Genomic DNA, 26,751 nt, shown 5'->3' with positions numbered 1-26,751 from the left:
CATTAAGGGCATGGGAGTAGGGGGAGAAAGGATGCAACTGAAAGACCCCAGAGAAATTCAGACATAAACCCATAAGACATCACTTGAGATGCTTTCAGTTTGTGTAGCACCTCTTATCCCCAAATCTTGAAGTGATTTACAGTCATTAAGGGATCTTCATTAATTAGCAGAGTGGAGTCATGTCTTTCAGCAAAGAAACGCAGACAGCTCTGAGGATGGAAGGTAATAACAGAAAACAGCCTACACAAAACTGCAAAGCGGTTTACGAAGTTCACAGAGAAAGTGAGCAGACACAGAAAAACTGAAAATGGCTAAACATCACTGTTCTGGCCTCTCCCTTGGCCAAAACAGCCCAATTTTCCCTTTGTTTCCAATAGCAGACCATACCCCAGGATGGTGCTTTCTGATACCATTTCCACTTAATATTAGCTAGTTCTAATCTCAATGCATATTTGCATATGGAGTTGTACATGCATAGATGTAACCTCTTGGAACTCTAGAGAGGTAAATCAATATGTAACAAATTAAACTGGATTTTTTTAGGTCATACCTAGGTTGTTAGAAATTAGTCCCTCCCAGAAATTTACTTTTCTGTTAACTTTGTCTTAGAGTAGTATGATACAGAATTCAGACGCTGAAAAGGTCTTTGTAGGTGCCTCATCCAAAGTCAAATAGATTATATGCCCATATTCTGTTTTCTACTGGAAAGAAGTCTCCAGCAGGAATGTTCAAGGTGAACAAAACCAGAGTAGGATCCACAAAGTCTCAAAAGTACCAGTTGAAAACAACAGTACAGCTTGCTGCCTCTGTTTCACAGTTCTTTACTTGGATATAAATTATGCCAAATTGCTCCCTTTGTAAATCAGGAGTAGCTCCCCAAAATCAAGACACTAAATAGAACTTAGTTATAGTTGCAGCAAGCTGGGAGGAGTGATTGGAGGATATTGTCCCCTCCTTATATCCTTCCCTAAAAGTCCATTACTGGCCACAGCTGGAAGCATGGTAGGCTAGATGGACTTTCTGGCTTACCCATTGGGTTTTTATGCTATATTCCGTGAACCTAAAGGAACTGGTAGACTATGTTGAATTGCACTTACTGTCCCAGATTTTTAAAACCTAATGAAATTTAGGAATTTATAGAAGTGAAATAAATCATTAGTGTTCAAACCTCTGATCTTATGCACTAGAGACTGCTCCTAAAACAGTGTGTAAGTGATGTCTGCCAAATTCTGAGTGATAGCTATGTAAGTACAAAGTTGGGAGTTACTAGTACTGTAGCTCTATCCCAGAATTCTACTGAAATGTCAAAGAACAGAAACTTCTTGTGAGACAGATAAAGATCTGATAACTTGCAGAGCAACTAAACTTAAAGGTTAAAAACATATATCGCCGAAACATTTACCTCTCTTGTACCAAGGTCCGGAACTTCCCTGGATTGGTGGAAAGGAGCTGCTTTGCTTCCTCAAAGCCAAGCTGTACTGGATAGTACCCCCCGCTGAATGGGTTATGACATGAAGTTTGGTCAGACCCCAGATCAACTAGCAGCTCTCCTGTTGTGTCCAACTCATATACTAGCCTCTCCCTGGAGAAGACAATGAGTGGAGTGTTTGAACAGAAGCTGTCATTTCACATTCTAGCTCCTCTTTCAGGTGAACTTCTTCCAACCCAAGAGGTTGTTTATAAAGATATACCCTTGGCAGGCTAAGTCTTTGTTTTAGCAGTCAGGAGGTGGGAAATAATGGTGATGAAGATTTGGGTGCAACTTTTATACTTCACATTTGCATGTGCAGGAATGCCGATAGATGAGTCGGGTACCAGTATGACATACCAGTCTTATGGGTCAGTCTCAACCCTTGGTATATGGTGTGACAGCAAGATTTACCATTGCATAAAGCCTCAAGAGTGCCAAAATTTCTATCCATCACCTGATTATTTTTATTCAGTCAATACCTCAATACTTCTATTCTTCACTGAAGACAAAGACATTCTCTTGCTATCTAATTAGCAAAAAGTGAGAAGGGATAAATTCTTTCTTCATCCAAGGAAGAATCTTAGGGATGTCTTTTCCTAAGAAATTAACTGCTCCATAAAGAACAGAGAAGGCACATGGGAAGCAACTAGGAACTGGAAGACAAGTATGAAGACCCATCTTTTGACAATACAGTTTTTCATGAGCATCTAGAGTAATGAACTCAGCACTAGGTTTAATGTCTCTTCTCTTCCAAGCTTGGGAACTAATTCCAGGTTGACTAACAAGCAAGAGCATTAATATATCCATTATCCATATATACTACTTACCATAGATCTACCACATTCCCATGGTAACCCAAACTAAGGGCAATTTTATTCTTTCTTGCATCTCTAGAATAGATTAAAAAGATTGGTTGAAGAAAATGCACCTCATGTAATTCCATCTTGCAATGTACAATTCACATACACAGTCAAACCCAGCAAAAAAGTCTGTATGTGGTTTCCAACACGCATCTAGGCCAACAGATCTTTCAACCTTTATGTAATTGTTAATCACTGATTCCAGAAAGCTTGAGCGATGCTTCAAGTGTAACATTATTTGTAATTGCTTTATGAATATTCATGAAACTGAATGAAGACACATTTAACATATAAATGATATGAAGCATTGGTAGTGGCTTGCAGTAAGTATTGGTAGCCATTAGTAATGACTGCTGCTGTTTGGAAGGATGGATTCACATTCAAAAGCAGACCTGGAATAAAAATAGTTGTCCCTCAGCCCGTTCTATATGCACACTAAAACAGCACAATGCAGAAAGATGTAAAGTGAGGATTAGGAAGCAGAGATAAACTCACTGAATTATGTTACAAGTCATACCTAAGGCGAGCAATGCAATGGTCTAGGTTGTTAGAAATTTCCATCAGCCATCCCTGCTTGTGACGTTTCAAAAGCGCTGCTTCATCTACCTAAGAGAAACAGCAGAGATCTTACAACTCCTGTTTCCCCTACCCAGTCACTTTTACCTTTAGTTTTTCAATTAGCCTGCAAGAAGGAGTAGCAAATAGGTAAAGGGAATAGACCTGCCTTGGCCTTAAGAACATGGAGTGATTGTTCAAATACTTATTTTTAACCTCGATTTTGTCTGCACTTTCTGTTCTCTTTTACTCCAAGCTTGAAGCAAGAAAAAAAGACTTTTTAATACATCATTTCCCAAAATATGTTACAAACCAAAAATTATCATTAAAATTGTACAAAGGTAATATTTTCCTGGCAATTTTAATTATTCTTATTGTTTCTTTTCATTATTATACTGGGGGGAAAAGAAAAAAAAAAAAAAGACAAAATGTGCCAAACTTATTTTTACAAATCTGGCCATTTTCTGTGAAAATAAAATTTCTATTTAATTAAGGAACTATTTTCTTTGATCAGCTCAGAGAGACATTTCTGCCAGACCGCTCAGGATGAAGCAATGGTTTGATGAATAAAACTGACCCTCGCTTTTGTTCTTCTACTGCAGGTTGAAAATCTCAACCAAATATGGAAAAGAAAAGAGGAAAACATTTTCTTGTCCCAGCTGGCTAATGCCTCTGAAAAATGGAATGGATCAAAAAAATACTATATCTTTAATGCCCTCTTCTTTGAACTTTGAAGATCCAAACAAGCTCAATCCCAAATCTGTACTCTTTTCTGGGCTCAGCTTCTGTTTGTGTCAGTGTGTATATGCATAAGAGACAGCTGGATAAAAATATAAATGGATGGACAAACTGTGGAGGCGCTGGCACAGATTCTATATTAATGTTTCAATGTGCAAACTTTCACATCATTAATACTTTTATAATGAGCTATTGGTGGCATATAGCAAGTAGCGAAATTAATTCAAGCCAATTTTCTGTGGTAGCAATGGATTTAAACCCCCACAGTGGGGTATGTGCACAAGAACACACAGCCTGAGTATCTTCTAGTATTTTGTTAAAGCATTTTTACTTCTCTATAATCCACCCCCATCATTTTCATTCTATTATTTCTCATTAACAAAGTATTTATACGTAAATTAAATAAGTTTTGTATTCAGGAGTCACTCGAACACCAGGAAACCTTTTATTTCCTAATTAGTCTTAGTATGAGAAACCTTCCATCATTTCTCACATCAGTAATCGAGACTATCCTCCCAAAACCCCAGATTATGATAATATCAGTGTCACTGCCAATGGAATTATTCAATAAAGTCAGGTGCCGTGGAGGGCAGCTTCTTTGGGAGTTGTTTAAATCAGCACAGGAGGAAAGATATTAAATGGTCTGTATGAATTAAAGGAACAGGGTTCATTTGAAGCTCAGCATAACACAGATGAAATATTTAAATCTGTTACCACATCCTACATATTTTACTTCAGCGCTCTCTGACAGTCTTAGTCTTTCACAGACTTGTTAGCATACTTAAGAAAACTAGCTTCCTTTGAACCACCTTCAAAAATATGCTCATTTTTTGATCAGCATTAATCAGTAGTTTAAAAAATTGCACAAACATGATGAGCTAATGTCACCTTCAGTGTAACCCTAGAGAGCTTAGTGTAGCTCAGAGGAGCTAGTCCGGCCCTCCATACAATTATTTCATAAAATTACAATCTGCTTCATGTCAAACAGAAGAGGTAAAAGACTTGCACCACTAATCCCTTCTGTCTGAGCTTCGGAAGCCCTGGCTGACAAAATGACATCTCTTGCACAATTCATCAATGCCATTTGCATAAATAGTTCCTTAAATAAATAATATGAACACATATATAGCTATCCACATGTGCTCCTGAGACTCATTTCCGACAAGGATCATCTCACAGGAGATAAAAACCAGGCGATATTCAGTCTCCTGAACAAAATTATCTGCAGCCGTAGAGATGAAAAGGACAAAGGACTGCTGTGAATAGCATTCACTGGAATCTTTCCTTTGTATTCTAGCATTTGAAAGATCATGATGACAGAGTAGAAGTCTGAATAAAGATAATTTATTCATTAATAATTTATTCACTACTAAATTGAATAAATTTATTTCATCTGCAGGGAGTACCTGATGAGATCTCAAATACATGCAAAACTCATGTGCTAACAAAAACACGTTTGCACCATCATTGTAAAGCAGATGAAACCCTAAACTTCCATGAATAAGACCTGAGCTAGCCAGAGCAGGTCAGATTTACTGCATGCCATGTGGGCAGTCTGACCCATTATGTTTTGAAGTTTTATTATAATTACTATAGAGCAGATTGCAATATTCTTACCACTTCACAGCAAGTGACATGCCCACATCAGAGGTCTGCCAACTAATTCCCTCTATAAATGACTTTGGCTGAGAAGGCTAAACTCCCACTCCAGTCAGCTCTGACTGGAGTTTAGTTCTCAAAAAAATCTCTCTTCCTCTGGAGCAGTAACAAGAGCTCATCACCCACAGATAGTCAAAAGAGCTCAATGCATTTTGGTCAGTCCTTTATCTGCTCCATCAAGAATATTTCCCCAGTGTACTGAATTCAAAGGTAGTCATGGGGACAGAAATGCATGGAAATGTTTATTATTTCTCAGCAGTGAATATCAGTAAAGATATTCACTACCATTTTCACACAATTGCATAGCAACATTTTCTGTTAAAAATTGTCGCAGTGTTTCATCCTTCCACCTGATTTGTTGGAACAGAATCCCATGATAAGCATAATAGCTGAAAAATGAAGGTATTAGGAGAACATAATGTTACTTTTTTATATGAAAACATATTCCACTAAAAACTTACAGGTATATGTACTTGCCAAAATTACAATGTTGGTGTTCTGCATTATATACGATAATCAAGGATATCTGTGGATCCCGTGGATCCTATCACATGCTGTTCCAATTGCTTGAACATTAGCAGTCTTTGAATCACAGATCATTATTAGTTTCTCTTTGTTTATGGGAGGAAACAGCTGGGCTATTTTAACATATTTGGAACAGAGAAACATTACATCAGGATGAAAGACTCTCTACAAAGAATATATGCTGTGGGTGAGCTTTAGGGAATAGGGAAAATGGTACTACAGAACATCTCCGCCATCAGCATTTTCCGTTAGTACAACTTAACTTTGCAGTCTACAAACTGGGATTCTCATAAGTGCTTGTAATTAGCCTCACCATCTTCATGCTGAAGCCAACTTTAAAATTCCCAATTTTACAAACTCCCATTGACTTCAAAGAACCACAACACCAAATAACTTCATTAATCTCAACCTTGACTAGTAACCATACCAACATTTTTAACAAGTACCTTCCATTGCACCTGATAAAGGTGCCAGAGGCATTAAAGATTAATAGTAACGTAACTAACACCTTTTTAACATAGACTATTTTGGCATAAGAGAGTGCAGTTCCCATGGGAATTGCCTGCGGAAGTTACATGCTTTCACACATGAAAGGAGGGGAGCTCAAGCACTGAGAATGGCTCATCTCACAGCATCATTCTGCATTATTTGTGAAGAAATCATAAGAAGTTACTGTCCATATTTTTACAGTCTGGTCCAGTGAGTAAACACACAGAGGGTGGAACAGCAGTGAAAAATGCTCAGCAATGAAAAGGACATACAGATCTTAGAAAAGAGGGGGTTTCTTTAAGTTTGGCTTGTCAGGGTTAGTTTAGGAACACATCAGATCAGGAGAATGAGGGTTCTGATACAGCACATGAAGGAGAGAAGACAGAAAGAAAGCAGTATTGTGCTCACCTCTGCAATGATCCCCACACACCCAGCAATGACTGCAGCCTTTGCTTGAGCCCCACTCATCCCACCAAGACCAGAAGTAACAAACACCTTTCCAGACAGGTCTTCTGCCTTCAGGTAGCGACGGCCTGCATTGAGCACTGTGAGCTGCACACAACACAATATAGCAATTATCAGGAGCTATTTTCCTAGAGTCCTGAAATTTAAAGATGTTCTGTCCCTTTGGCAAACAGAGTTTGAAACTTTGTGGTTATTGGGACCATGAAACTGTTTCAGTCTTTTAAGAAGGAAACGTGAAGACATGAAACCATCTGTCCTGATTATGTTCATTTCTCTCACCGTGAAACAGAATAATCAGTGGCTCCCAAAATGCTGCTTTTGGGGTGTAGAGACTTATTGAGGATGGCTGCAAAAGAAAGCTAAGGAAAACAGCTAAGAAAACATACTAAGACAATGTTTTTGTCTAACACATTTGGTCAATTCATACTTCACTTACTGCAGCTAGATATGAGCTCAGATTAAGACATTGATTGCAGATTCCTTCAAGTCTGTGTTCTGGATAAGGCACCATGGACTATCTGACTGGAAGGGCATTAATATTTTGAAGGAGCGGGCAACGAGAACATCTTTGGTAGCCAGATCATCCTCTCACAGCAATCCAATCCACTCCAGTCACCAGCCACTGTGGGAAGTACCCTCCTCCAAAAGCTATTGACAAATAGACCTTTCCCCAGTTTCTTACCACAGTCCCATGGACTATTCCCTGGGGCCCAATGTAGCAGTAGCTCCCTGCAGTCATCTGACCATACCTAGCAATAGCAACAGACAGAGTGATACCACATGTTACTCAGGCTGGAATGAATTCTGTACACCTCTACATATGCTTCCAGTATAACAAAAAAATCACTATGCTTCGATTTGTTGTTAAAGATCTTCTATTATCAAATTCACAACTTATTTGAGTTTCTTCATTAGCAATGCACCCATTTTTGGAGGAGCACTTAGCTCATTAATTGAGTTAAAAAAATACAAGGATCAAAAAACTGAGTGTAAACTTGTCTTGGCATTTAGTATAGTGACTAGGACACAAGGACACTCCTTTCACTGTGTTGGCATCTTTATGGATTGGTTTTCAGTGGCACTCACACTTCTAAGTCACAGTCACTTTTGAAGTTGTTAGCCCAAAACAGTTGTTTCCATTCCTATGAAATTCCCAGGAAAGTGGCAATGGATATTGTCTATTCATGCCCTTTCACTTCTTCCAGCTTCTTTATCACCCAGCTCTCCAGTGGTTTTAATTTATTCTCTCCATGGTACACAACAGAATAGTAATCCTATGCTCAACTAGATCAGTAGTAAAAAAGTAGGTAAAAATATTTTTAAAAAAAAGAAAGATAACTTTCTACTTCAAAGCTTTCTCTTAGTGTGAAGGAATGTTTCATAACTTGTGTTTTCTGCAGACTGCTAAACAACCACTGCAAAGTGGAACTAGCCAGTGCTAGAAGTAGGTTATGATTAAGGCTTCAGGCTGTAATTCAGCCAAGTCCCACACATAAACCTAATACTAATTCCTAGCAGACCTCAATTACATCCTTGTATATGTGGCTGAACATAACTCAAACTCCTAAGTAATTCCACTTAAGTGTGCATTAATGCTTTGCAGCATCAGGACTTTATGCAGCACAGTTGAAATCCATCTGCATTAGAAATTTTAACCAGCCACTGCTTGATGTCTGAATCACATTTTAGTTAAGTATTTGATATATTTTAATAGTAACGTATCTTCTTACATTGTTACTCCCAAAGCAAACATCTTCTCATATTCATCTCTGGTGGAATAGTTTGGAATAACCTAAGAAAACGATCAAAAGAAAACCCACATAAGAAAATTAGAGATTTAAGCAGATCTGTTTAACAGCCTACATTTCTCTAACTATGGTCCCACACATAGAAAAACAGGAGGAGCAATTCAGGTGTTTTATTCCATGCATTCAAGTATTAGAAAAAAAGTCGTCTGGTCTTTCTGGCAGTATGACTGTCATTCAAGTTTTAAGGAAAGCAGTTCTTTAGCTACAAAACTAGCCTGCAGAGTGACAGATATGAAATGGCTCAAAAGACTGGCAATGAACTAGTATATTCACTTGTCCTGCTTGCCTTGCAAGCAAAGCAGTCCAGATATCTGAGCATCTGTTTAATAATAATCTGTTTGCCTATTGAGCGCTTTTAAATCTTCCAAACTGAGCCAAGCTGAACTGTTTTGGTCAAGAACATGTACAGCTCTGGCTCAGTCAGAATAGAATTCATCTAATAAGGAGAGGCATGTTCCCTCCCTCACTGCAGATCAGCAGACTTGAGATGAGAACAACTGTACTGGAACAAAATGCTGCAGAATTTGGATGCCAGATTCTCCTGTGTGCTGTTGTAAGTTCAAGCAGTACAAATGATATTTTAATTCAGCAAACACTTGAAAACTAAATGAAGAAGAGGAAAAAGAGAAAACAAGGTGCTAATACCTACCATGCCATTAGTAATGATTAATCGAGGAGCATACTGATGGCTGGGAAAGAGTCCCAGAGGATGTCCACTGTACATTACTAGTGTTTGCTCTTCAGTCATCTCTGACAAATAGTGCATTACCAACCAGAACTGAAAGGAAAAGCAAGGAAAGTGAGGGAATCTGTTTGCTACCGATCTTACATTTATGTTTCTTTGTGAAGCTGCTAAACCTTGAGTATGAAGGCAACTATAGAGATAATGAGGTGTGTTCACATATGGAATAACAGCCAGAGCTCTCAACACATTCTTGCTTTTAATAAAATCCATTAAGAGATATCACTCTGCAGGAAATGTAAATCACCAACTAGCAAAGGTCTGAATAAGTTCCAGAATAATTTCTCCAGTACAAACCCCAGAAATCTTTCATTTTTAAAGCCATCCTAATTTTATCTTGAGGTTAACCATTTGGATCTGGCACTTTTCTGGCATTTTTTCCAAAGCCAAACTGCAAAATTTTCCCTATAAAAGTGATTAAAATACCCACACATATTGTTGATCCTAAGCTGAAATGGATAATTCAGTATCTTCTAGTGCTTGTCATCTTTTCAACAAATGGGTATTACAATGTGCTCTTAAAAATTAAAGCATTTTTCTTCTCAATTCAGCTTTCATTACGGACAGTGAAGAAAGTCCTTGAGATAACCAGGAGTATACAAATAAATGCATCTCAACTTTGTCTGCATAATTCAGTAGTTACTCTTGATGTATGCCAAAAAGTAGACTTTGACCATCTAAGCTGCCTATAGATTTGATTCACATCCATCATTGCCTATCACAAAACCCATTATATTCCATGGGACTTTTAGTATGTGACAACTAGGCCTGAGAGAAGCTTTCCCATGCAATATTGGAATTCCACAGTAGCTTGAAACTAGAATTTCTGTAGGGACACAGAGACAAAGTTTTGAGAAAAAAATGGAACTGCTGATCAAAGAGATAGCAGTATCAGTGACAAATAAACAAAACCAGTTGTCATGGGGACTTAACGTCTGTGGCTGCAGCTTCGATCTGAATTAAAAATGGTACAGATTTGAAGCCAGTCCCTTCTAACCTAGCTAATTTCCAAAGTTGCAAGTTAAGTTGAACAGGAAAGAGCTACTAGAGTTACTGTCTTGCTTTTTACATTTTGTTTCATACAAAATGTTGAATATTCACATTCACATTCTGGTCCTAGGACAGAACAGGTAACTAGCGGAACTCTCAACTTGTTAGCAGGCTGGGAAAAATGTAATACAACTTGAAGCTGTAAGATAGTTAGATCTTTTTGCATTGAAAGGCACAACTAGTAAGAAGGAGGCTAATGCCTGTCCTAGCTTAAAGAACAGTTCTGTTGTCTGCAGGCTTGTAAAGTTAGCCCTGGACATGGTTCTTGCTTTTAGAATTAGTCAGAAGAAAGCAGAGGTCTGCATGGATGATATAAACCAAACTGAACCTTTTCACTAGGACTTTTGCAATGATAGATTTCAAAAAAAAGTATGTTGTTTTCAAGCCACAAACAGAACAAAATGTTCTGTCACAACTGAATCATTCATGTGATTGCTACTCTAAGTAAGCAAAAACAAAAATGTTTTGTTTGTTCTGCTGTGAAACAACTGCAGGTCATAGCTCTGGCTTGGATGAACAAGGGAGTATTTCTGACTTCGGCAGTGCTTCTACTTCACCTTGCAGCCCAGCATCTGCCTAAGGGATGCCTAGGCCAGTTCAATAAATGCTACTATATAAACTGCTAGCACTGCTCACATGAGAAATGCTGTAAAACTCATGTAGTTAACAGGCATTAGTTAACTGGCACTTACTAATTAATACACAGAATAAAGAAAGGACGTGCATTGCCATGGTACCTTTCTTTTAAAAAGTCAGAACAGTTCTGCCTCAAAAGCTGCCTCAGACTTCCATTTAACTCCCATTTAACAGATTAGGAAACTGAAATGTGTTTTCTTTTAGCCACAAATGAAAACTCACAGTCAAACTGGGAAGAAATCCAGATCACTCAGTCCCATGCTATCCATTTCTCTCCCCTAACTAGGAACTTAATTTACACATTAGTTTTCCTTGGATTTTTTAATAAGCAAGATGCCAGGTTCAGATAGAGGCACAACAAGGTGCATACATGATCCTTTATGACAAAAGTTGGCCCCTTAAGTTAGCTTTTGCTTATGTAAGCTGCAGAATCAGGACTCAAGATCTTTGCAGCCTTTGGGAGTGATGCTGCCCTTAAGGGTGATGCCGCTTTCTACCCTGTGCCATTTCTGTTCATGCACTGCAAAACTCAATGCCAAATCTCCACCTGTCCCCACTTGGTGACCTTGGGGCATACCAGAGGCTGCACAGATTATGTGGTTTTGGCATTCACAATTTTGTGTCTATCACAGACACTCAGGATGGTTGTTCATTGAATGTTCTTCCTGCCACCACACACCTGTAGAGCATTCAGACCCAGAGTGTTTATTTTTCTTGAGAGAATAGAGCTCACACAAAACATAAGTCTAAATATGTAGTTGATGCCAAAGATCTCCTGAAAATGTTTCCCACGTGCATTTTGCACTACTTGGATTAAAGGAAGCGTATTTATTGCCATTTTTGGACAGAGAAGGAGAACGGAGATTATACAACCACACCTCAAACATCCCAGCTCTGATTTGAGACAGGCTTTTACCCAGCTGCCATTATTCTCAGAAGATCAGCTATAATGTTGCTAGGCCTGACAGTAAAGTGCAGTGTGATCTAGCCAGCTAGCATGTAAATATTTACAGCTCATCTGATTTGCTTGGGAAAAGACTCAGGATTGCACTTTCTTAAATCAAAGAGGTTTTGGTGGGGTTTTTTTTAATTCCACTACTTGTGAAAAATGTTGCAAAATTATGAGAAACAAGCAAGCAAAAGGTACACATTTTTGCTTCCTAGAATTCATTTTGACTCTAAAATTTTCTGTGTGAAATACACAGGCACATACAAATGTATCAGAGCAAGACAAAGAACTGGCCTTTACATCATCATACATAGCTTGGTATGTTTAAGGTGTTATGTTTAGTATTTCTGTTGTGCTGTCTGTGCTCTCCCCAGTTAATAACTGAACATTCCTCTATCCAGACAGGATGTTTTGGAGTATTTTGAGATCATGACTGCCAAGAATTGTCACAAACTGCCTAAGCAGAATGTGCATGGGGGAGGGTGAAGCTGGTTTTGTGAAACACGTTGCAAAAGCAGCAATGTCCTACCTGCGCCCAGTTGCTGAAGACCTGCCCATTTCCTCCATAAGTGACAAGCTCCTGAGGAAACTGAAAAAGACAATTTAACAATAAGGCAAGCACTTTTCTGAAACATTTCACTGTATCTCCAATCTATTTTTTTTAACCTCAGTAATAAATCTTTTCTAGAGGTTATTGCATCAGCACTCTCTAGATTCTCAAAATCAGAAAATACCGTCATAAAAGTGATAATTTAAGAAAAAAATAACAACATTCTTTTTCAACAAACACCTGTTTGTTATTGTTAGAATGGTATTTGGGATGCAGAATGCTACAAAGTGGTTCCTTGATTACAGTTTCTGTATCAGACAGACATCCCAGTAAATTCCCTTAAAGGAGGACTGAGTGAGCTTATAGTTTGGTTGCCACTGGCATTTACAGATGGAAGAGTCTATAACCAGCATGGCATAGTTGCATGGCCTCTCCCCTGCCATTTGCAAAAAGAGGCATTAACCTGGGTAGTGCTTGTAAGGGTGGACTTTAGTCCTGTATCCTCTAGTCAATCTGTCCTTGAGAGACAAGCTTTCAAAGGTACAGGAAGAATTAGCACTAATTTTTCAACAGAAGTTGTAGAAGCAATGTACTAATGTAGTGGGAGCTGGAGTGAACCTTGTTGGTGCTGTAAGAGCCCTCAAAGGTCTGTGTTAGGACCAGGACCCACTGTGCAGAATTAAGAACCGTACACATCAGGAAAGTGAGGAACTTAATACAAAAGACCACAAACCCCAGGAATCAAGACATAACCACAAGAAAAGTATAGAATCACCTTTAACCCCTTGCAGGCTTAGCCTCACAGAAATAATGTTCTAGCACATCACCCCATAAGGGGGCTGCCTCGGCACTGCTGAAACTGGCCTGCTTAGCTAACACACAGCAGCCAGCTCTTCATGTACAGGGGCTGGCATGTACCTTGGGGCACAGAACCAGCAAAAGACTTATGAACAACTAAAATCCTATTCACTCAGTGGAAGGAAAATCATCTGCACAAGGATTAATTTCACCTATACGCCTAAATCCTCCAGTCTTTCTGTGAGAGCACACACAGAAAGTAACGTGCAGACTTGCTGCTGCTCAATGAATCCTTATTTTCACTGTACCTTACCTGAGCCACTGAGGGATCCAGATTATTCATGATCATCAACATAATGGCAGCAGCTGATTTGGTCTTGCAAGGGTAGTCTCCTATGGGGTATGCTCTGAAACGGTAGTCACAAAAATTTAGGAGAAACTTTCACTCACAAGGGCAACCACAACAACATACCCTACAGAAATATCCCTGCATGCCAACACACTCCTTTCAGTTGCAGGCTTTTATCCAGGAAAGAAGGAAAAAAAAAAGAAGGAAGTGCAGATCTGAAATGACATATGTACCTTAACAGGCAAATCAGGCTTTAACTGTTATCAGAACAAAGCAAAGAAAAAAAAAAAATTGTACTCAGCTTATCATTTGCTGAACCAGTTAATCACAATTGATTATAAACATGGTGTCCAAGAGCTCCCATTGCTTTTTAACTAGATTATTTTTGGGATGCTGGAACTGGCCTCTGTAGCACAGTTGCCAGGCCAAGCAGCTAAGTCCTGCAATGCCAAGGAAAACAGCATCAGCGGAAGTTGCCTTCAGGCTCAAGAGCCCTTGTTGTTTAAGTTCCTATCTAAGAAAAAACACCCAGCTTGAATTTCAGTCACAAAGAAGCTCTCAAAAAATGAACTAGTTAGGAGAAATATGGGCCTTTTTACTGAATAAAATGCATTTCATCCAGAAAGATGAGAGCTGGGGTATGGGAAACCCTCACAAAGATACTCTGATTCAGGTTTCCTAGCACTAATGTGTTCAATGCCAGCTGCTGGGATCATCTCACTGTTATCTTCTCCACTATCTGTTTGTCATACCAAATTGTTCTAAAACTTCTAGTCCTAGATTTATACTGTAGCTCTTCGGGGCAGGGACAGTTCCTTTGCTGTGTTTGCGTGTCTTAGCACAACTGTGCTGAGGCCTCTAAGAAAGTATAACCACTGATCAAGAGATGTGCTCTTTCCCTTTCTGTAAGCAACACCACCATTACAGACGTTCCTGAAGGTAAATAGGATCATTTGACATGGTTTCTAAATTATATTCCTTTTATTGGACCATAGATCTTCAGTGGCTGGCCACTTGCTTTGTACAGGGAAGACACACCGAAAACGTTAGGCTAAAGAGTGCCAACTGCAAAAAAATAAAAATTGTACATCCGCTGACCAGCTCATGAGCCAAGATCTGGAATGTATATTCCACAGATTTAGCGAATGGGCTCCTCCCATAATCATATGCACTTGATCCTAGCTTTTTACATCCGGATACTAAAACAAATGTCTTGTAGTCATTGCCAAACCAAGAGAGAAAGCATTTGAGTTTTTCTGCAATACTTTTTTTATTAGCATTTTCTGTTTTTCTAAGCCTGATGTGATAAAATAACAGGATTTCTGTGGAATGATACCACTTCAAAGGAGATATTTCCACATAATATTGCTCAGAATATAAGAAACCCAAAGTTCAGGTATCAGCTGAACATGGGTGTTAAATGAGACAGAACCAAGTTGAACTGTGCTCCCTGGGACATTCAGAACAAAAAAAAACCCCAAATACTACCAGACTAAAGAGAACAAAAGGCATTTTCCTAATCTGATACTGTAAGAGTCTAATAGAGTGATCAGTGAAATGGTCACAAAGAAATAAAAATAATTTGATGCTATCAAAGAGCAACTGATGCCAGTGCCATCAACAAGCTGGTGGACTGTCTCATCCAAGCCTGAGAGGAAAGTGTCCTCATATGTAGTTCGGGAGTAGGGTCCTCTGAAGTCCAGCTCAGCAGTATCTTTCAGGCAGTCTTCTAGCTGTCTTCCCCTTAGCTGAATTCTGCAAGAGCTGACCCCAGACTAGCATGGACAGCACAGAAATATGGATGTCTGTGGAAATCAGAGTGCTTTCTAGTTGCTCGCTTTATTCAGATTTCTGTATAGACATTAACCAGGCCTCTGCTGAATGCATGAAGGAATCAATCAGACTTAAAAAAGCAGCTAGCCCCTGGCAGCCCTCTCTAAAACTGTTCTACTTCACAAACATTAGCCCCATCAGCCCTAGAATGAAGTGATGCTCCAAGATCAACAGGCAACAGGCACAGCATATTACAAACTAGGGTCAGATACAGCTTCCAGTGATGGAAAAATGTACTGTCTTTCTTTTATGCCCAGAAAGCCTTCTCTGTGAGACTGGGAAACAACAAGCCACTCATAGCAGGTCTCAAGCCATCCACTCATCTGATCTTACCTCTTGGTTCACTTGAGACTTGACTTGCAGCAGCTCAGTACTATTGCAAGATTTCTGTCCAGGTTGCAATCAGATATCTCTGAGTAATGACTGATCTCTAGAAACTGAGACTTGCTATGGGGCAGAGCATTTGGGATCTCTGTGTATGTAAAAGCTGGCATTACCAAGCACACAACCTTCCACAATCCTTTCCCTGTGTTGAGTGGTGCTGAGCTTTCCAGCAGCAAGACTGTCCTGGCCCTGCCACAGCCTATCCATGGGACTCTCATGAGGACAGAGAACAGGATGAAAGCTGGACATGAAGGATCACTGTTACACAGCCTTAAAGAAGAGCATCGCAAAACATACAGTATCACTTATTGGAAATTAAACCACTGCTATCTAATGACACACACAGATCATCCAATTTATTCAGATGATTCACTTAATTAATGTGTTATAACATGGTTTCTACAAGAGGTAAATTAGGACATAGCAATGCTGCTATTTAAAGGTCAGTTCCACAGGTGAAAACAGGTAAGCAAACAGCAGTCAAATACAGTGTGAACCATCCAGTTCTTACCTCATCTCAATATCTGGAAAGAATCTGTACATGTAAATATGGCCGTACAGCTTGAGCTCTTCAGCAAATTCCAGTGCCAGCTTCTTTTGTATTTCAGGTGGGAAGTAACGCAAGGCATTACGCAAAGCCAGCTGCCAAAAAAACCCAAGAGATAAAAATTGAGATAAAAGAGAAATGGAGGTAAGTGGCTGGCCCTGGACTTTAATCAGACTCAGCTGGAAGCCTGCCTAAGCTATCACAAGGATGATATAATTTAAAAGGCCAAGTTCACACCAGGGGAGCTCCATTCTTGCTTTCTTACTGGAGTGTTACCACCTGCATCTTGTCTTGTAGATTAAGCTGCTGTACACGAGTAACATCCCCCTTTCCACCTCCCCAAATCTGCATGGAGAGACCATGGAGGTTTAAGACATGGATGAATTCCCTCTCACAATGGTAGGGGGCACTGAACTACCAAGGAAAACATTGTTCAGAAAGCCTTAGACTGAAACCCTGAACTCCTAGACACTGAAGACCCTACTGTACTTTCCACTCAAAAGGGATCTTAGCCCTGAGTTACGTGACATACTCCCAGATGAAGATGTTCTTGGGCTAAGTTTTATTAAAGATTCACTCCATTTAGCATCCTAATGTATTGCAGAGGGTGGTGGTTTACATTACATTTACTACATGTATCACTTCCAAATTATCTAAAGTAATTACTAGGCACTGAATTAAATTCTGCAGATGGTACTACGTGGCTTATATTCCCTATTGCCTTCAAAGACACTACCCATGGCTTGCAAAGTACAGTATGTCCTTTTGGATGAAAGAAACCATAAATAAATTACTATCTTTAGTAAGAGTCTGTTAAGCCATGTCTATATTCCATGTTCCATTTGATTAAAACCATAATGAGAATAAAGATTTGTAATCTTTAAAAAGCCAATTTAATGCCAAGATGCTAAAAGATCTTGTGAGTTCCCTCACAACACTATCTGAATGACTTTTAGTGGGAGGTATTCACAGATCACATGGAATTTCACATCCTCATTAGGCTGATTTTTAATGGCTGTGGAAAGGATAGAAAGGGATCAAGCTTGCTTCCAAATCTGGTAACAGTCTATGAAACAACAGGAAAGCCCAGTTTTGGAGGGCTGAGTATAGCAAGGATACCCTTTGTTTGTGACGCCTGCTGTTGGCACTTCAAAAGAGTTATGGAAGCAAGTATTTTCTGGAGGAATTGAAGAGGTGGGCTGTAGTACAAGGTATCTAGAACAAAGGCATCTAGACTCATCCAGTCTAGGTATCATCAACATTCATCCTGGTAAAACGTCCTGAAGAGTTCTATAAAGCCCTCAGCTCAGTAATAAACCTCATTCAACAGGAGTTGACCATAGGGTCTGGCTCTTACAGTTAGAGCTCTCCCTCCCCTTCGTTTGAGCATGCTGGTCTCACATACCTTAGACCACACTGAAAGAACAGTATCTCTAAATCTAAAAATGCCCCATACTAAGAGAGGTTTTTGTTGGCATACTTGCTACTGAACAAGCGTATGGGTCAGACACTTTCAGATCAGTGAAGCTATATTGATTTACACCAGCTGAGGATCAGACCAGTAAAACCCTACAAATTAGATTTGCCATTCCACACAGAGAAAGACAAGGGGGAAAACCTATTTGCCAGATGAGAAAATGCAAATTCCATCTTCAAGTAGCACCTTATTCTTCTCCAGTTAGATAAGCAGTCATTTTTCAAGGACATGTTATTAGCAAACGCAAAAACCACAGTTATACCCACACCATGTCAAAATACGTGGGGATTTTCAAAATCAATCTCAGAGGCAAAAAGCTGTCACATTGGGTTCTAGATCTAAGCAATTTCTAAGGTTAGAATAAAATCACCTCCACCCCTTACCACAACAAAAATCAAGAAGAAAACTTTGCCAGATTTGGCATTTTGGCTCCCTGTGAAAACTACAGACAACTATCCAGATGAGTGTTTTCTTCCAGTCTGGCAAGGATCACCCAGTCTTTGATCAATATATTATTTGTATTATGATGAAACTGATGGACAAATATTTTTCTTCACTCTAAAAATACAAGCAAGCAAAACCTGTTTGGATTTTCAAATAAATTCACTTAGACTGAGCCTCCATCCTATTAATGTTATACATTAGCAGAAGCCTGAATTTTGATGACACAAACATTAATGAAACATGAACTTAGATGTTACATGAAGGATGCAAAGGGTGCCTTGGTTGTACAGACAATAGAGATCTTATAAAGGAGAACTAAGACTGGCTTGTTTAGCTTAAATGAACAAAGGTGACACTTGATTGCTGTCTCACTGCAGGATAAATGTCAAGCAGGAAGGAGCTTCAGGGAAATGTTGAAAGAGAAATAAATAGCTATGAATTAGCCATAAAAAAAGGTAGCCTTGAAATCAGAAGAATTTAGATATAAGAGATTCCCAAACAGTCTCTCAACAGGAGAGCTGGGGCACTTAAAATTGCTTAGATGGAGCCTGACTGCTTTATGAAAGAGCAATTGCCATGTGCATCAGGAATAATTTTGCATATTCATTATTGAGTCATAAACTGAATAACCTTAGAAAGGCACTCAAGGAGCAAATTCAAATAGGCTGATCATCGTGCTTTTGTGGAAAGGCAATACAAGGCCATTACTCCTTACATTTCATTAAAGCATCATATAAAACTTTATTCTAACCTTTAAGTAGGATTGATTTACCTACAACTGACACACTGCATTCTGAATATTAGACATTGTGCATTTGATATTTAGGTGTTTTTCCTGTTCATAACTTCGACCAACAGAAGCTTAATCTGCATGTGCTCAACACCTCTGAAAAACCAGGTCCACAGTTCATTGGTGTCTTAAAAAAAAAAAGTCAACTGCACTTATACACCTGAGCCTCATAGGTTGTTTTAAAAAAACTGCTCTGAATTTGCTGAGTTACTGATTCAGTTCAGCTCAGTGCAATGCAAGGCTTCCTCTTAGATCTGCCAGCTGGATCAAACATTTGATTCTTGTGTTTAAGCTCTAGCCACTATTAAGGTGTCTTTTTTTTTTTTTCTGTATTCACTGACATTGTGTCTTGGTTTGAAAGACAGGTGTCTGTGGAGGAAGGCAGGAGCCTCCCTTGAAATGGAAAGTGCAACCCCCTTCCCTCCAAATTATTATAATTTTGAAATTAACGGGCCTTCAGGCAAAGATATGGGGAATAGGAATAACAGTTCTTTACTTATATATATATATATTAAAAAAAAAAACCACAAGGCAGGGAAAAACAAACAACCCACTGGTTTACACTGACAGAGTCAGGAATACAACCTGACACCCTGTTAGGGTGGCAGTAGCAGTCCGATAAGATGCTGGCTGCAGTCCTGAAGCGATGGATGTAGTTCTGTTGAAGCAGCGATCAGGTAAAAGAGTCTGGTCTTCCTCCGAAGGTCCAGTGGTAGGTAGGTAGGTAGCTCTTGTCCTCTGGAACTCCAGTGGGGGGAAAAACTCCTCTGGGAATCCAGTGGAAGAAGGCTGCTAGGGTGTTCGAAATCTCAGTTTTTATTTGGCATGGACTGCTTGGCTCCTTCCCCCCGGGCGGAGCATCTCACAATAGGATGGGGAGTCGTGAGGCAGTTCCTTGATGGGCCATTAACAGGAGATAGTCCAGGAGCGAGTTATCGATGGGTCAGGCGATAAGGCATTGTTGTGCCCATTGACAGGAGATAGTCCAGAGGGTGGAGGCAGGGAGCACTGCCCCACCTGGTCTCAACAGCTCCTGAAGATGGTAATAGAATACTTTTTTTTTCCTTTTGGCACATTTTACACTGTAACATAGGACATATTTATACAGTAAAACAAGATCCTGCTGCTATTTAATCAAGATTCAGAGCTCTCAATGTCAACAAAATGTAGTAAAAATAACCTATTAAATCCTGCTGCAACCAATCAGCTGTAAATATCTTTGTTGGGGGATTCTTGTGAGAAATCAAGTATACCAGCCTCTTTGTTAATTGGTGTTTGTTGAAGAGCCAGTACCTCTTCAGAAGGAATGTCATTCATTTCCATTTTCTAACAAGATCATCAAGACTTCCAATTTAAGGATCTTGAGACCCTCAAACACTAAGATTTGCAGTCTTCCTGTTTACTGAGAGAAAGAGAAGCATGAGGAGAGGAAGTGACTAGCTTAAGTCTACAACAGTTTCATTCTTAGTTCTGTGCCTTTTCCAGTGATGTTGCTTGCCTCCCATCTGTCGTCTGCTGCCTGATGATATCTAGGCCCAGAACGTTTGGTGGCACTATTCTCTAAACAGCAACTGTAAAAGTGAGATGGTTGTTTCATATATTATTCTTCCTGATAGGTCCCAGTTTAGATCACCTCAGCTGGGAAGTAAACATAGCAATTTCTGGCTAGCCATTGCTATAAATTCCCTACAGGCTGTGAAAGTTTAATCAAGCTCTTTATTATCCAGATGTTCCAAAACACAAGCCAGCAAGTTGGTCTTTCCAATCCACATAAAAACTTTTGAAAATGGCCTTGTTTCTGGATGTGTAAAGCAACAATTAAGGTCAAATGTCTTGCTTCTACTCCAGAAAGCTGAAGAAGAACTTCAGGTGCTACATGACTTCATAGGCTCTGGTTTTCAGCTCTTTGTACTAGGATGTCACAAAGCAGCAATGCCTAGCTGCTCCCTAAGGGATAGGGAGCCCAGCAGAGTAACACAGCCAGCAGAACAGGCACCTCACCAGCCAGGCTCCAGCCTCATAGCACCTGAGGAAGGTGAGCAGGGCAGTCCAGGGAAGGTAGCCAGCTTCCATAAGGAGCTCAGGTTGTCGGGCAAGATCATGGTGATATGCAGGTCTGGGGCCAAGGTAGGAGTGCAAGTCAGGATCAGGTCTGGTGATGGTTACCACAGAGCAATGGGGCCCAGAGATCACCAGAAAAGCTCACAGGGGCAAGTCAGCCCACAGGTTGGAGATCAGGTCAATGAGGTCCACGGCTGGGCACAGGGACACCCTGTGACAGAACTTGAGACAGGCACATCTCCAACATGACTGAGAGTGAAGTCCCAGGTCTGAGCCCGGGAGGCCCCTATGGGCAGAGGGTGTGAGTGGAGATCTCAGGTGAGGCTCATCCAGGTCATCAAGGTCCATTACTGAATTCAGGGCCCTCTGACTGAAACACAGATGATGCTGCAATCAGGAAACAGATGATCATGCTGGGGTAGCAGGAAGACTGTAACATGACTTGGCTCTATAATGCCTAAGGGAACTGCTGCATGGATGAACACATAACATTTATTTTCTGATTCTGAGCAGCACTGAGAAGTGCACATTCTTTCCAAGTTGCTCTAGCTTTACTGGAATGTCAATGAGTATTGAACATACGATATCCTTGTTCTGCAAAGGACACACCACACATACAATTTTAGGGGTAGTTTCTTTGTAGCATATTTCCATTGAGATACAGGTGCTGAGAAACAGAAAGCTCGTGTTTCCTGACCTGTGGTGGGAAAGAGAAAAGATGTGTCTGTTTCAGGCCTCAGGCAAAGAATCACAGAATCACAGAATGTTAGGGGTTGGAAGGGACCTCAAAAGATCATCTAGTCCAACCCCTTGCCAGAGCAGGACCACATAGAGTAGGTCACACAGGAACATGTTCAAGCGGGTTTTGAATGTCTCCAGAGAAGAACACTCCACAACCTCTCTGTGCAGACTGTTTCAGTGCTCTGTCATCCTCACAGTGAAAAAGTTTTTCCTTATGTTAGTATGGAACCTCCTACGCTCCAGCTTGCACCCGTTGCCCCTTGTCCTGTCCTTGGACATCACCAAGAAGAGCCCAGCTCCATCCTCCTGACACTCGCCCTTTACGTATTTATAAACATCAATGATGTCACCCTCAGTCTCCTCCAAGCTAAAGAGACCCAGCTCCTTCAGCCTTTCAGCATAAGGGAGACGTTCCACCCCCAAGAATGCAAAAGGAAGAGAACTCAGGAAACATAAACAGAATCGGTCCTGAGAAATGTCTTGTTTAATCCAAGAAGATTAAAGTTGGTATGATAGGAAGAATTTTGTACCTCTTCAGCAAGCCCCCAAACACACAGAACTTTGTAAATCTCACTTATAACCACAAAAGGAGGTCCAAGAAAATAAAACACTGGCAGTGCTAAGGTTTATTATTGTAGAAAGGGCTAAAACTGGAATGAAGGCATATGAAGAGAGGGACAAATCCCGAGGAAAACAGCAGAGCATTATTACCTTCACTTCTGTCCCCTGAGTACTTCAATTAGAAAATGAACACAGTGTCGTACATAAAGACATTCTTCACAATATACTCAGCATTACACACTGTCAACAAAATCTGGAAGCCTATCTCAAGACTTAAAAACCAACTTGTAGACAGAAATCTTTCTGTCTACATGCTTTTCTAAGCATGGAACGCCTCTTAAAAAAAAAGAGATTTGACCTTTCAGATATAAAATAAATACCAGATGAGCCTCTAACTCAGTTAAGTTTAAGGTGGAAGATTAAGAGTAAAATAAATCAGAAAGGAAGCTTTTAAATCTTTAAGAGTCTAATAAAAAACCCAGCTAGCATGACCTTTATCACACGTGGTAGGTAAGAAGGAGAGATGAAGGTAGGATGTTAGACAGTAGACTGGGGCCAGAAAATCAGACTACTGCCATCTCCCTGCAACACTTAAAGGAGGCAGGAAACTATTCCAGTATCTATATAGGGAGTGAGGACTTTGTCATTTACCTTTCTCTCCCCAGGTAAAGAGTAAGGTTTGTTATCCTTTTGAGAGGTACCATCTCCTCTGCTGCACCAGTGCCATATGTGCTATAGCAGATTTCTCCTGGGGAAAAGTGATTTAGCAAAGGCAAGGAATAAAATAGAGATGATTGGCAATGTTCTGACATGCAATGAAGCTTGCTCGCCCCTCCTTTATCTTCACAGCCATCACCACAGCCCCCTTCTGCACAGTTAGTAGCCACACTTCCATGTGTCTGAGCTGTCTCAGGCACAGACAAGATGCCTCAGCCATGAATGCTCCTGATATTGAAGTAAATCCTCTTTGGATATCTCACAGCTGTTCCTCTTTCTACCCTTTGACTAGGCTCTCCTCTGCCTGTGGAAGTGGACTTTGAAAGAATTTGGCTGCTGATGCTAGTGGGAACTCCCACAAAGGCAAAGAAGTTGCGTGCAACTTAGTGGAGAAGGAACTTCTGTGTTCTGACCAAAATGTCACATTATAAGTGATGTTACACATGATGAAACACAGACTTTCAAACTAAGGAACCCACCTTAGCCTCTCCCACACAAATTCCTAAGGATCTCCACCCATTGACCACTATATTCTGCTGCTGATTTTTTTAAAAATCTCTAACACAAAATAATGCAATGATTACCTTAGTGTGTACACAGACTATTCAAACAAAAAGAGACAGGAAACGAATTACACAACTAAAGACAAACAATTAACTTGACTCCCTACAAACTTGCCTAAATTCCAGGATGCTCAGACTACTGGTTAAAATAAGTTATCTTTGGATATTTTATGCAAATATACAGATGAGCAGCTTGTACTGTGATGCTTATTCACCACATTTGATGTTTATTGTATTTGAGGGGTTGGCTTTCACTCCCATACATATGCAGTGTTTTTGCAACAGCATTCATAATTTCATCTCCAAGGAACAATGCCAGATTGACAGCATTGAAGCCTAATGCGTGTTGTTTAGCCATTTACTGTCATGGAAGGTGTCGTGCACCAAATCTCCCTCATATCAACCTGCTTATCTCTGAGGAAGAAAGACAGCAAGCAGAAGAGTTTCCAGTACTTTGTCACATTACCCACTGAAATTACAACGCCAAGGAAATACATTTGCCACAAATTAGGGGCACACTCAGAAAAGCATTTGAGGCCATCAGGTCTGCTGCCCCAAGCTGCATTTATCTGAAAGGAAGAGAAGTAAAGCCCTATGAAATCCCATGTTACCTTTTTTTCCTGAGCAGTGAGATTAGGGGTTCTCACGGGTGCATGGGGTATTCCTTTCCTCCGACCTCTGTTTTCAGGCAAAGGGTAGAGAGGAAGGCCACGACAGATTTCCTTCAGGCTGGTCATAGCTGCTGATGAAATACGAGGAGGAAAGGCAAGGCAAACAAGAGGTACAAGGAACAGGAACAAAGGGTGCAGGCGGGTAAGATGCTAAGCGACTCAGATGTACCACCACTCCAGGGTGATCTCGAAGAGGATAGCCTGTCCTCTGGCTTTTTCTAACAGGCCTGTCAAGCAGAGAGGGCATGGCACAGGTGACACACCTCCCCCCTCTGTGCCATGCCATTGGCTCTCCCCTCCTCCCCCAAAATGAATGATTCACAGTTTTGCTGTTTATTCTCTGGGTGCTTTGTCAGCTGGTGCTGTGCTAAGCCACTAGAGCAAACGCAGCCACTTTCCAAATCATCTGATTCCCCCAGTGTCCCAGTGAGAGTCACGGTCTGGAGCATGAACCTTGCCTGAGACCTCAAGGACTGTGCATTTGCATTTCTATAGATTAGGAACTAACTAAAGTTAATCATTATTATTCACATCACTGTTCATACACACCGTTCAGCCAAGATGGGCATTCTCTGGTTGACACCTCTAGGTATGGGCTGTTCCTCAGATCTCAGCAATTCATCTTCTAGACAACAGCAGTGTCAATGATAACAGCAAAATTTCTCCCTTAGGTGTTGGCTCCTCTTAGCTCACAGGCAAGAATGGATTTTGGTAGTCTTAAATTGGAAATGTACTCATTAGCACCAGTAGTGGTTTTCTCAAGACAGGCAATAATTGGGAGGAAGAATTAAGGCTTTCAGTTCTAAGTCACTTTTATACCCTACAGTCAACAACAACCAGAAAGTCTTACAGTACTGCCATCCAGACATCACAGGCAAATTAATATATTTAACTTTGGTTTTCCACTTACAGTGCAAGATGAACTTTGCTCTCCATTTTGAGTTGTTTATTATATTATTAAATTATACAGAAGCTTCTTGTCCTTTATTACATCCATGGAACTATAACTCATGGCCAGGGAATTTTGTCAGGTGCCACAGTTTGAGCCTGGTGAAATTAACTGGGAGAAACATTTCAGTAGGAATGAGTCTAAACCTGGGAATAAAAAAAATACTGCATTTTCCCACAAAGGCAGCTATCAACAAACGATGACAACAAAGCACGATTATTAAATGACAGCATCTCATTAATGTCACATTGGCTTTAGCTCTAGGACATACTGCACATCCCCAGCTCCCACAGAAGATGCTTGAGTTGAAAGAACTCAGAACATCCCAGGGGACCTGAGTGCACAGCAGACTAAAACCCTCTGAAGGATACTAACTGTCATTTATGTCAGGAGAATTTTGTATTGTAATTATACAGTATTTTATCTTTTCAAACAAAAGGTAAAAAGGATAGGAAAAAGCCTCCTTCATATTTTAATATTTTCTATTGGGTTTCCTTATTAAAAACATACAAAAAAGGAAGATAAAGGGTAAAGTCAGAAAATTCTACCCCAAAACCTAGTTAAACAACCCTGCCTTACATGAACACCCCAAAGGGAAAAAAATCTTCCCTTGTTCTTCTTTGTATGACTCACATTCTCCAAGTCCCTCTAAGGTGTGATCCTGTGCACACATGGGTGCAAGAATAACCTCGTCTACATTTGGACTCCGATTGGACCTGCTTCCTTTTGTGACATCAGGCAGAAGTTAATGGCGTTATACTGCTGTGAAAGCTGAAGAAAGAGAGAACGAAGCTAAGGGGAAACTCAACTGCGTGAATTAGAAGTTTTTCTAGGTCTGAGCAGTTTCACGCTGATCGCTACGTGCTGGAGCCTCTCTGTGTCCCTGAGCGCTTTGTGTTGGAGTTACCTGAGCAAACTCAACTTCAGGATCATGCCCAGCGTCGGCTGGGGCGGACAGAGGTGTGTCAGCGGTGCCGGAGCAGACCCCCCAGCTCCTCCAGAAGTCACCAGTCCCTTTGCTGCCTGGCTTGTCCCAGCTCATGTCTGTGAATACGGAGAGAAACCCGGTGCGTGTGTCCGTGTGTACACCGTGTGAGCCGCACCTAAGAACCCCAAGCCAGCCCGCTCCCCCCACGCCCTGGGGCTGCCCCGTGGGTGCCCGGGCGGGGGCTGTGCCCCGCGGCGGGGCAGTGTCATGCGCCGGGCGGGCGGGCAGAGGGTGCTGCAGGGACAGCAGGCACCGGCCGGCGGGCAGCGCTGCCTGCCCCCGCCCCGCGCACACGCACACGCACACGGACACGGACACGCACACGCACACACACATACACATACACACACACACACACAGAGGCACCGGCTCTTGGAGGAG

At 40.7% G+C, this 26,751-nt stretch overlaps 1 protein-coding gene across 1 annotated transcript in view; it reads right to left on the bottom strand.

The window, feature by feature from the left end:
* The window catches only part of UROC1 (urocanate hydratase 1), a 45,107-nt gene extending 20,608 nt beyond the window's left edge, over positions 1-24,499 (bottom strand). Inside the window, exons 1-11 of the mRNA XM_086470053.1 lie at positions 24,374-24,499; positions 16,373-16,503; positions 13,609-13,702; positions 12,477-12,536; positions 9,220-9,348; positions 8,493-8,554; positions 7,445-7,511; positions 6,706-6,849; positions 2,849-2,937; positions 2,299-2,361; positions 1,403-1,582 (exon numbers count right to left, since the gene is read on the bottom strand). Of these exons, the coding sequence (XP_086326179.1) occupies positions 1,403-1,582; positions 2,299-2,361; positions 2,849-2,937; positions 6,706-6,849; positions 7,445-7,511; positions 8,493-8,554; positions 9,220-9,348; positions 12,477-12,536; positions 13,609-13,702; positions 16,373-16,503; positions 24,374-24,499 (1,145 nt within the window). The remainder of the gene's footprint in view (positions 1-1,402; positions 1,583-2,298; positions 2,362-2,848; positions 2,938-6,705; positions 6,850-7,444; positions 7,512-8,492; positions 8,555-9,219; positions 9,349-12,476; positions 12,537-13,608; positions 13,703-16,372; positions 16,504-24,373) is intronic.
* Positions 24,500-26,751: the final 2,252 nt, after the last annotated feature.

The sequence above is a fragment of the Leptosomus discolor genome, chromosome 9 (assembly GCF_034619465.1).
Source record: "Leptosomus discolor isolate bLepDis1 chromosome 9, bLepDis1.hap2, whole genome shotgun sequence".
NCBI lineage: Eukaryota > Metazoa > Chordata > Aves > Leptosomiformes > Leptosomidae > Leptosomus > Leptosomus discolor.
This window is presented reverse-complemented; position numbering and strand designations above follow the sequence as displayed.